The sequence below is a fragment of the Phyllobates terribilis genome, unplaced genomic scaffold, assembly GCF_046119375.1.
Source record: "Phyllobates terribilis strain yellow unplaced genomic scaffold, ASM4611937v1 Scaffold_9__5_contigs__length_417890890, whole genome shotgun sequence".
NCBI lineage: Eukaryota > Metazoa > Chordata > Amphibia > Anura > Dendrobatidae > Phyllobates > Phyllobates terribilis.
The window spans coordinates 138,327,781-138,340,173 of NW_027362769.1; the positions used below are offsets into that span (position 1 = coordinate 138,327,781).

General features: G+C 41.1%; 1 protein-coding gene across 1 annotated transcript in view; it reads left to right on the top strand.

The window, feature by feature from the left end:
• The window catches only part of FAP (fibroblast activation protein alpha), a 195,649-nt gene that overhangs the window by 97,515 nt on the left and 85,741 nt on the right, over positions 1-12,393 (top strand). The window contains exons 12-17 of the mRNA XM_073647054.1: positions 987-1,031; positions 8,316-8,420; positions 9,057-9,127; positions 11,209-11,262; positions 12,106-12,230; positions 12,319-12,366. Of these exons, the coding sequence (XP_073503155.1) occupies positions 987-1,031; positions 8,316-8,420; positions 9,057-9,127; positions 11,209-11,262; positions 12,106-12,230; positions 12,319-12,366 (448 nt within the window). The remainder of the gene's footprint in view (positions 1-986; positions 1,032-8,315; positions 8,421-9,056; positions 9,128-11,208; positions 11,263-12,105; positions 12,231-12,318; positions 12,367-12,393) is intronic.

The window sequence follows — 12,393 nt, forward strand, 5'->3', positions numbered from 1 at the left end:
ATCTTGATTTCTTTTAGTGTTTCTTAAAGCCCTAAAGTTGCCATTTGAAATTACTTTAGTTTTGTGCCATGTCTGTGATCTGCTTTTTTTCAACAACATTAAACAACTGAATGAACATCCTCCGAGGGCAGTGATTCCATAATTTTTGCCAGGGGTTCTAAATGTATATATATATATATATCAGTTCATTAACTCTGTCTTAATAATCTGTTCTTTTATCTTTGTTCCTAATATATGAGCACATAAATAAATATGTGAATATATATATATATATGTATATGTGTATATGAACTAAATGATCTTGCCATCTTTCTTTCTTTCTTTCTTTCCATCCATCCTTCTTTCTTTCTTTCCTTCCATGCATCTATCTGTCTATCTTTCTTTCTCTTTCCATCCATTCTTCTTTCCATCCATCCATCCTTCTTTCTTCCATCCATTCATGCATCCACATTTCTTTCTTTCCATCCATCCATTCATCCTTCTTTCGTTCTATCTATCCATCCATCTTTCTTTCTTTCTTGCCATCCATCCATCCTTCTTTCTTTTTATCCATTCATCCATCCTGTCTTTTTTCTTTCTTTCCTTCCATCCATCCTTCTTTCTTTTCATCCATTCATCCATCATTATTTCTTTCCATCCATCCATCTTTATTTCTTTCTTTTTCTTTCCATCCATCCATTCATCCATCCATCTTTATTTCTTTCTTTTTCTTTCCATCCATCCATCCATCCTTATCTCTTTCTTTTTTTTTCCATCCACCCATACTTCTTTCTTCCATCCATTCATCCATATTTCTTTCTTTCCTTCTTCCTTTTTTTCTTTCTTTCTTTCCATCCATCCATCCATCCTTCTTTCTTTCTTTCCATCCTTCTTTCTTTCTCATATCTATTTACTTTAGCCTGAAGAATGCACTAAAATATCTACCGCTACTACAGTATATATATGTATTTACTACATTGCTAATTTTTTTCTTGATCTCTCCCAAGAATCATCAACATGTTGAAGCAAGTAAGACGGGATGGATTGGTGTGGTATGTATCTTTAATATCTTTACAATATATATATATATATATATATATATATATATATATATATATATATATATATATATATATATATATATATATATATATATACATACACACTATACAGGCATGTTGTATATCAAGTGTCAATAACTTTATGAATCAATTATAAAAATTCGTTTTTTTCTACGGAGTAACTCACCACTCCGGCATTTGTTTGTTTTATTTCACCGCTAGAGTGGTATCACTAATATGAGTTTCCTGAAATACTTACCAGTCGCTGTCTGCTTCTGTTCTCCATGCCGCTTTAGGCGTCTTCTGCTAGTTGTTACCTGCGGGGTTGCTCCAAGTGTTTGCTGGCCGATCCGGAGGACACATCTCAGTGTAAGTCTATGAGAGCCAGAACGAGGCCAGAACGAGGTTCTCATAGACTTACATTGAGAGCTTGTGATCGTTACCTCTGACTTCCGGGCAGTCAAAAGCTGCGGTCACAATATGGCAGAGCAGGACCGGAGCGGCACCCGGAAGAGCAAAAGACAGTGGCTGGTAAGTATAATACTAGGGACAGGGAACATGAATTAGTGATACCACTGCAGCGGTGAAATAAAAAAAAGGGGAAAAAGGGGAAAAAAGAAGGACAACTGTTATGATGGAGAAATGACTGTAGCTTTCTTGGTAATTGATAAACTGTGCGGTGAAGCCAGGGGTCTCAGGTCTTCACACTTTAAGGGATTATTCGACTCTGTTCACTTTTGGATTGGGAGGTGATCAGGGCAATTGAGGTCACATTTATAGATTTCTGCCAGATTGTATGTGCAAGTGGCAGTTTTTGTGCACCTTTGATATATGTATACGTGAAGTCACTGGCCACTCTCACCCGATGCAGAAGTGAGCAAAGCAAATTATTCCTTAAACCCCTATATAGCGATATGACCTTTGTCACCAACCAGCCATTGACACCTTGTTGGCAAATTGTGTTCAGGAGCCAAACCAGGCAATATACAGGGGCTATGCAGAATTGTGTCACAACAAGGGAGGATGAACATCACAGTGAGGGGAAACAATGCAACACAAACTAGAAGAGGCACAGCAAGTCCAGCATGGCAAGCAGCAGAATACTGTAGGTAGGAACAGTACAGTTATCAGTAAGGGTAATTACACTGTGACGCTAGTCACTACTCACAGACAAACCGTGAGGCAGGGTAGTCAAATGTTCCAGGGACAGATACCAAGAGAGCAGGTAATAAACTAAAGGGAAAAACAAAGGCAAAGTTAGATCACGGTCCGAGGTCAGAATACCAGGAAGATAGCAGATCAGAACAAAAGGGCTAGGCAAATGGATGGTCAGAACGATGTCCAAGGTCAGGCAGCAATAGATCAATAAACAGAGCACAGAAATATTAGGCAAACCACTGAGCAGATGCTATGTCTGGCAGAGATCTGGGACTGACAGCTCAGTTAAGTAGCTAGGTAATCACCTGGTACAGGGAACACCTGAAACAAGTTCAGCACCTCCTAGACTCATGGCTGAGCTGTCCATCAAAATACCAACAGCTCAGCACACCCCTGCACTAGATTGGACAACTGAGCTGTCAGTCACCACGTCCAAGACACACTAAGCATACAAATTGTGACATAAACAGTCTGATGGCAATCCAAAAACAGACTTAGGAGACAAACCAGGGATTAAAAACATACAGTTGTGCTCAAAAGTTTACATACCCGGCAGAATTTTTTGCTTTCTTGGCCTTGTTTCAGAGAATATGAATGATAACAAAAAAAATTTTTCTCCACTCATGGTTATTGAAATGTGAAGCCATTTATTGTCAAACTACTGTTTTCTCTTTTTAAATCTTAATGACAACCTAAAACATCCAAATGACCCTGATCAAAATTTCACATACCCCAGTTCTTAATACCGTGTATTGCCCCCTCTAACATCAATGACAGCTTGAAGTCTTTTGTGGTAGTTGTGGATGAGGTTCTTTATTTTCTCAGATGGTAAAGCTGCCCATTCTTCATGGCAAAAAGCCTCCAGTTCCTGTAAATTCCTGGGCTGTCTAGCATAAACTGTGCCCTTGAGATCTCCCCAGAGTGGCTCAATGATATTGAGGTCAGGAGACTGAGACGGCCACTCCAGAACCTTCACTTTGTTCTGCTGTAGTCAATGACAGGTCGACTTGGACTTGTGTTTTGGATCGTTGTCATGTTGGAACGTCCAAGTACGTCCCATGCGCAGTTTCCGGGCTGATGAGTGCAAATTTGCCTCCAGTATTTGCTGATAACGTTCTGCATTCATCTTTCCTTCAACTTTTACCAAGTTTCCTGTGCCTTTGTAGCTCACACATCCCCAAAACATCAGCGATCCACCTGCTTTACTGTAGGAATGGTGTTCCTTTCATCATAGGCCTTGTTGACCTCTCTCCAAATGTAACGTTTATGGTTGTGGCCAAAAAGTAAAATTTTGGTCTCATCACTCCAAATTACCTTGTTCCAGAAGTTTTGAGGCTTGTCTCTGTGCTGTTTGGCGTATTGTAGGCAAGATACTTTGTGGCATTTGTGCAGTAATGGCTTTGTTCTGGCGGCTCGACCATACAGCCCATTTTTCTTCAAGTGCCTCCTTATTGTGCATCTTGAAACAGCCACACCGCTAGTTTTCAGAGAGTCCTGAATTTCAGCTGATGTTATTTGTGGGGTTTTCTTTGCAACCTGAACAATTTTCCTGGCAGTTGTGGCCGAAATTTTTGTTGGTCTACCTGACCGTGGTTTGGTTTTTGCAGAGCCGCTGATTTTCCATTTGTTAATCACAGTTTGAACACTGCTGACTGGCATTATCAATTCCTTGGATATTTTTTTTTGTATCCCTTTCCTGTGTTATACAGTTCAACTTTTCAACCTTTTCCCGTAGATCTGTTGACAATTCTTTTGCTTTCCCCATGACTCACAATCCAGAAACATCAGTGACTGGATGAAAGATTCAAGAGTCTTTCTGAATCCCAGAAACGCACTCAGCTTTTATGCACACACACTGATTACAACCAAACAGGTCACAGGTGAGGATGTTACCTTTAGTAGCCATTCAAACCCATTTGTGTCAAATTCTGTGCATGTTATCAGGCCAAAATCACCAGGGTATGTGAACTTTTGATCAGGGTCATTTGGATGTTTTTGGTTGTCATTAAGATTTAAACAGAGAAAATACAGTAGTTTGACAATAAATGGCTTCACCAAACCAATAACCATGAGTGGAGAAAAAGTTTTTTGTTATCATTCATATTCTCTGAAACAAGGACAAGAAAGGAAAAATTCTGCCAGGGTATGTAAACTTTTGAGCACAGCTATAACTTTTTGCTACACCAAATGCTTGAAGTTAGCCATTACTATTATTTGGCAATGCAACATAGTGAATTAAGGGTTTATATACAGCGCCCTATGCTCTGACTGATCGGGTTACCAGATCTCCAGATTGTCTCACTAGGCGATTAGCCAAGAGCTGTGATTGATTGGAGGCTGGACAATGAACACAAGTACTGCCACGGTGCAAGCTCCATCAGTCCCGCTGATAATCCTATTGTAGTGGTGGTGAAGGTACAGAAACGTAGAGCGATAAATAACAACAAAGACTTCCAAAAAAAAGGAACCAAGATAGTGATGCTTAAACAGCTGGGGTAAGGCCAAAAGACCCAATGATGATGAATAAACCTCCACTGTAATGGCATTTACCAGTGCATTCCTGAATATTACTGAAGGTGGCCACCGGCCCTGATGTGGTACTCCATGAGAGAGTCATAGAAGATACTGCATGGAGCAGCCCTGATATTATAGGACTGTGCTATAGGATATGCTTTAAATGGATGATAACCTCGATCTGTCTCGAGAATGAGGCCTCATCACGGGTGACCATGCACTTGTATTCATGAGACAGATGTTGATCCAATACCCTATGGATATGCCATAAATGTACGAAATGGGAACACCCCTTTAGCCATACATGGTCATTAGTCACATATGTCATATTGGATGTTAATATATTTTTTATACCGCCATGTCCTGCATACCTTTTCCGTCAACGTCAATATTTTCTTCTCTGCCAATTGTTAGTTTTCCGTTCATAAATCCACTCGTCATTCAAAGATAATTGCTGTCTGTTTGTAACCGCTACGTGCTGAGGGGACTTTTTTACACTAATTAGTGCAATTTGCAAATACTAGTCTAATGACTTGTTTGAACGGTCGTACAGACATAAACTTAATTATAGCCGCGTTAGAATGCACTTTGTTCAAGTAAATTGATCATTTGGCGTTGGGAATGTCTTGACTCGTGATACTTTTTTTACAGCGAATGCAAGCACATCGACTAAATGAACATCTGTGTTTTACTTACTCATTTTGCTATTTAAGCGGAAGACGATTGCATCTTAATACAAAATCTTCTGGAAATAAGGAAAGATGAGACCTCATCTATATAATTGTGACCTATTAAAATAATTCTAGATTATTGCTCCTTGCCTTGATATGACATAATATATGCTAATATATGTATTTCTAATTACTAGCATTTGGAAATGTATATAGAGCAACAACTAATTCGGAAGCGTTACCCTGTGTTTCATGTCTAATTTTACCTTGCTTTGTGAATAATTAGCTAATTAGATTTCTTAATTCCATCAGGAAAAAAAATAAATAAATAAAATCAAAGTAAATATCATACATACATACATAGTTCTGGGCATGTCTTCAACATTTACATTCTACATCTGTTATGTGTGATTATATTGTGCAAATACATGGAAATGTAAAGTACACGGATTTTGTAAGCACACATAAAGTACACGGAAGTACCTGTACCAGGACTCCGATCTTGGTGGCTAAGGGCGCCCAAAGACCCCTCTGCAACATAAGGGGCTAACAAGTTTTCTAAATCTCTGCAGTGACACTACAGGGAAAACGAAACATTAGAAGGTGACCATCGAAATGAAAGGCTTGGCAAAAGTAATCAACCTCCTTCACGTCATCAATCAATCGACAACAATGTCTCATGATTGTGCCAACTCTTCTCTGGGGTAGAACAAATGATCGGGCATGCTAAATTCCAACATGCCCAATCCTTTATCCCCCAACATTAGGAATTGAGGATAATCAGACAACACAATGTTTTAATGTTTTCTGCATGCATTAATAACAAAAAGTACTTTATAAATGGTATCTGACACAATTTCCCTCCACCTGGGCCAGTCATGTGATGCAGTAACTTCTCAATTCTTCTGGCATTGACAATGTTTCTTTTAGGTTTATATGCTTGGGACCCTGTTGTCATCAATGACGTGCTGCTCAAGGACAAGACTTTGAGGGTTGTTACTGGCTGCAGCGGTCATGTAGACATACAACATGTGAAATCTGCAACCAAATGAAACAGAGATCAGTAGGGACTGATAGACCAGCAGAGCATAGGAAAGTACAGGCCTATCCTGGCAATCTGCCCTATCTGGGCTGCTGGGCCACTGGGCCACTTGGGCTCTGGATACAGTCCCGCGGGCCGCATGTAGCCCCCCAAGGGGTTTGCTGCCTGCGAGACGCCGCTCCCTTCTTCCCATATTCAAATGTATTCATGTCTTTTACACACGAATACCTTACTGGGGCAGAGGGAGCGCCTTTCAGTCACGACCTTGGCATGCAGCAGTGTGATGACATCAGCAGGCTTCTGATCTCATCACACTGCTGCCCGCGCCGGGCCGCAGAGGAGCAGACACAACTCGAGCACTGGTAAGCACTCCATGAAGAGCCGAAGATTAATTGCCTTAAGGGACAGGTATAGACTCCAATCAGAGAAGATGTTGACTACAAGGTACCTGGGTGTAAATGTTTATTTGTGATACTGACTACATTGTCATGTGGTTCCTGTATGGTCCACAGTCTGATGATGACTGGTAGCAGCAACTTCCAGTGTCTCCTTACCATTGTTCAGGACATACTGGGAGTTGTAGGTGCATGTAATACAATTGTATATGAGGCTGACCTGATATTACAATTGATCGCTGTACTAAGCTTAATGATTTATTCATGTACTGATGGTTGGTCTGGTGCTGTATTCATGTACTGATGGTGGTTCTGGCACTGCATTCATTTATTGACGGTGGATCTGGTGCTGCTTTTATTTACTGATGGTGGGGCGCTACATTCATGTATTAATGATGTGGATCTGGTGCTGCATTCATGTATAGACAATGATTCTGGCGCTGCATTCATGTACTGATGTGGTTCTCGACTGTATTCATGTATTGACGGTGGTTCAGTCCAAGCTTTACCACTAACAGTTGGTAAAGTCTGACACCCCCTCCCTATCACTTCTTTGAAGCTGCTGTGACATATAAACCAGGGCTCTTCCACTCCCACCCTCTCTGTTATCATTACAGGCAGTCAGGACTCATAAAGGGTGAAGGGGAGGAAATGGTAGCTTCTGTGTTTGCAGAGCCTGTGACAGTGAGCTGCAGAGTATATATTGTATTTTTATCTAAACTATTACTTGTTTTAGAAAAATGTTTACAGTACATCATAGACAAATCATTTAAAGGGAATGTGTCACCAAGTTTTGCTACCCCATTTGAGAGCCGCATGATATAGGGTCACAAACCCTGATTCCAGCAATGTGTCACTTACTGGGCTGGTTGTTGTAGTTTTGATAAAACCCCTGATTTCTCTGCTGCAGTTCTAACAGTTCTCTGAAAGCTGAGCCCTGTATAACCCCACTCACACCACTGATTGGCCTATGCACAATGTACACATAAATCTGCCAATCAGATTTGGGGACATGGTTATACAATGGGAGGACTACAGGGCAGCAGGTTTACTGGTCCTCTAGTGATAATCTCCTGCTGATAAAATAGTGATTTTATCAAAACTACAGGAAGCAGCCCAGTAAGTGACACATCACTGGAATCAGGGTCTCTGTCGCTACTTCATGCTGTTCTTAGGTGGCAAAAACCGGTAACAGATTCCCTTAAATTCATACACATCTAATGGCCTGCTGTCATCACCGCGGGGAGCTAAATCGCTGGCTGCATACAGATTTATTAGAGTTCAGTGTATAAACTCTATGCAATGATTCAATGAAATGTCCTATTTCTTAGTTATGCTGGATTTTGGAAAATTTGAGGAACAACCAATATGGAGTTCATTACTCCCTTGTTAGAGATCTCCACTCAGTTTTAATCTGCAGACTGCATCTGTTATTTACTATTGTTATAATGCTTTTATTTTGCTGTATTTCACCATTTTCATATTTTTTTTCCAGTTCTTCCCCTCTCTCCCAGTTTTTACATCAGATAGTATGTCCTACTACCAAATCCTCAGTGACCGGGACGGCTATAAACATATCCATTATGTCAATGACACCATGGTAGGTGACACTACCTAATCATTACCAGAATTCATACCACTCAATGACAGCCCTAAATTCCTCCATTCTGGAAAAACTGAAATTTAACAAATATACTAATTAGGGGGCTTAGTGCACCCTTGGTGGGACCAAACAGCACAGTGCAATGCTCCTCCCTGTGGTTTTGCATGCCCCTCCCTCCTTCAGTGGTGATTGACAGCGCTGATTGTCTGAGCTTTTTCTGCAGATACTGCTTGCCTTTAGGCAAGCCAGTGCTGTCAATCACCAGTAAGCAAAGATGGGGCTTGCAAAACTAATGGGAGAACTGTGGCCTGAGACTCTTAGCCACACCTAGGGTGCACTGAGCACCATAATAAGCTTGTTTGATTAAACTACAGTTTCTGCATAATGGAGGCAATGATTAGAAGACTAAAAGTAACATTTTTATACGGGCCTATACCTTACAAGACTATGTACTTAGTTTATATTCTCAGTTTGGGTGGATAGATACTCTTTTAAAAAAATATAGTTTGCAATATTCTTTATTTTGATATTATTTTTGGATTAAAACATTTCCGAGGTTTATATAACATTGCAGTAGGATTTCCTATTTTCCTATCTATTCTTACTTTATAGTTTACTTTTATTTCCTCTTAGGCTAATGCAGTCCAAATTACAAAAGGACGCTGGGAAGCAGTTTATATACTGTATGTTACAGACAAAGCTATGTAAGTGTGTGATTATTTCTTCTATAGGTCACTGTATTCATCTTTATACATTATAATTCCCGTAAAAGAGTCTCTCACTACTTGGACAGCCCCTTCTGAATTCCTATGTTCCAGGGATAATAATAATACTTATACTCCCCTCCTGTCCTGACGACGTTGCAGCAGTGTCGGCACTGCCACCCCTGGGGATCGCGTGACATTGTTGATTGCCAGTCAGCGTTGGCTTCACTCTCCTGTCCTATGGAAGTAATTGTCACCCAGAGGAAGTGACAGCTGTGGCTACTCTCTCACTTCCTATAGATGTCTTGATTTTTTCAAAGGAGGGAGAGTGAAGTCAGCGTTAATTGGCCACAGGGATTGCTTGACATAATACAATGTCACGTGAACCTCGGGGGAGGTGAGTATAAGTTTTATCTATTATTATTTATCTGGTGGGCAAATATAGTGATTCAGCAGTGTTTGTCAGAGTAGTGGACACCCCCTTTAATCCAGCATCTACTAATCCTGAAATCCTTGTAGTTTTGACGCGCCCCCCCCTCCCCAAAAATATATTTATATTTTTCAGATCAGACAAAACATAACAATTTTTGGAATAATTCTACAAGATGGTTCAGGCGATAAGACTGAGCTACTGACCATGTGTGACCACCGGCACTGAATACATTACTGGATACATTGTGTGGATTTACTGGGAGGGAATCAAGAAAACACCAGGGGGCGCCATAACAAGTATATAACTTCTATAGCTACACACAAAAGTTAATGATTTCACTTGAAAAATTGTGATGTTTTGCAAAATCTAAAAGATTATTTTATACAGTATATTTCATCCAATATACAACCCCTATATATCTAATGGAAAGCCAAGATATTCTAGACCTTTAAACTAGCAGAAAAAGACTTGATAAGAAAGAGTAGAAGGAGGAGAGGGGTCAAGATAAATGAATGACAATGACAATGAAACACTTCTAATAGCTTCTAAGGCTTTGTCATAATTTTACATAATTTTTATCGACTATTTAAAGGGAACCTGTCACCAGAAAAACTCTATTAACCTGCAGATATGGGGTTAATCTGCAGGTCAATAGCGTTATTAATTTGCCCTGCATCGAATGCTGTGGGGTGAAAATTAACTCCCCCCCTACAGTGTTCCGGTTTCAGTCATGGTAGCGGTGACTGAACAAGCACCGATGCCACCCCCGTGACTGAAAACCAAATGCTACGGGGGAATAAAGTTAATTTTCTCCCCACAGCGTTCGGCTGTCACGCAAGGTGTGGGAAAGACTTAGTGCAACACAAAGGGAAGAGGGAAAGGAAGCCCAGACTCTAGGGAAAGGGGGGAGTGGAGACCTCCTGGGTGATAGAATATCATCCTGTCTCCCGTAACCTCCCTATATTGGCTCTTCACCAATCGCTGCACGCGTTCCTCGCCCTGTCTTTCCCTGGCGTTTAGCTAAGGCTAGGGAAGTGAGATGAGCACTAGTCAATCCCCACTGAACACTAAAGACAACAAGGGAGGACAAACAGGGGGAAATTGCTTAGCTTTAGACGACTCCAGACAAATGCGCACAAGTCCCCAAGTTCCAGAGAAGATGCAGTACTGCTTCACAAGGAGTAATGAATATCGCCAGCACCTCCCTCTGGAACACAGCAGGTATTTTTTACTCCCAGGCCAGGGTGTTAATTAACCAGAGGAAGGTAGCCGCTGGGTCCTAGAGACAGTCTCTAAGATGGTGTCTGCAATGCCAAACGTTGAGATCTCCTGCAACCCACTGCAGGACGACTGTCTGTCACTTCTGACACACCCGTGACATCAACTAAGTGCAGGCGCCGGGCAGGTTAAGGATACTATTAACTTGTAGATTAAACCTATATCTGCAAGTTAATAGTGTTTTTTCTGGTGATCAGTTCCCTTTAAGAACATGGAATATTTAATAATCCAATCTTTTCCTGATCCTTGGTAATGTCAGATTTATGGAATTTTTCTGTAGTTACTGAAGATATAATGTTACTGTCATGGAGACTTTGTCTGCCCCCCTGGTATTGTAAATATCAAATTAACAAGTTTGTTTGCCTTACAGATATTACACGAGTAATGAATTTGAAGGATTTCCGGGAAGGAGAAATGTTTATCGGTAATATCTTCACCAGTGCTGAGATTTTATACCCAGGATTTGCTTCATTACAAACAGCCAACTTTGCAGTTTACTGTGCCTTATATTAAAAATCCTCTTCATTCTTAAAAATAAAGGGATTTTTAATTTTATAGCGTGCAGCTTGTTGACTAGGTTGCCCGCCACGTGGTGGCCGCAGAGTGTCCGGTTATCTAGGTAAATCTATGCTTTAGAGCCTGCTCATAGCGCACTGAAGCTTGCCAGATTCATCGATCCGTCGGGGTTTTAACATTGATGGCCTATCCATGGGATAGGCCAACAATGTCTGATCGGTGGGTGTACGACACCCGGCACCCCCGCCGATCAGTTGTTCCCGCTGTCGGCAGGAACTGCTCAGTTCTGGAGCTACACAGCACAGCTCCATCGACTGTATAGTGGCCACAGCTGGCACTGCACATCCCCCCCCTATTCAAATCAATAGGAGGCGGATGTGCAGTACCCAGCTGTGGCTGCTATTCCGTGGACAAAGCTTTGTTGTGCAGCTATGTAACTGGTCAGTTCCGGCCGACACCGGGAACAGCTGATTGGTGGGGGTGCCGGGTGTCGTATCTCCACCGATCAGGCATTGATGGCCTATCCTAAGGATAGGCCATCAATGTTAAAATCAACCCCTTTAAGGAGTATTTTTTAATACGAAATGGCGAACAGGCTATCATTACATGTGTCACAGCTGTCTAACAGCCGTGACACTTGCAGGCGCGACGACAATGAATGAAAAGCCGAGCACGCCAAAATACTGGGCGAGCACCCGAGCGTGCTCACTGAAAGGGTTAATGAAGTACAAAAGTGTAAATTTCATTGCAGAATCTCACTCCAAGGCGAACTTCGAGAAAAGCAATGTCTTACCTGCACTTTAAGGAAGGAGCGCTGCCAGTATTATTATGCCAAATTGAGCACCAATGCTAAGTACTACTCCCTGAGCTGCTACGGTGAGAGCTTGGAACTGTCCCCTATAATACGTGATATTGAAAATAATTATATTAGAAAAATAAATAATTAATTTGATTTATTTTATAGGTCCGGGTCTTCCCATACATACAATTCACAATGGTACTACTGATAAAGGTATTATTATTACATACAGTACTTATA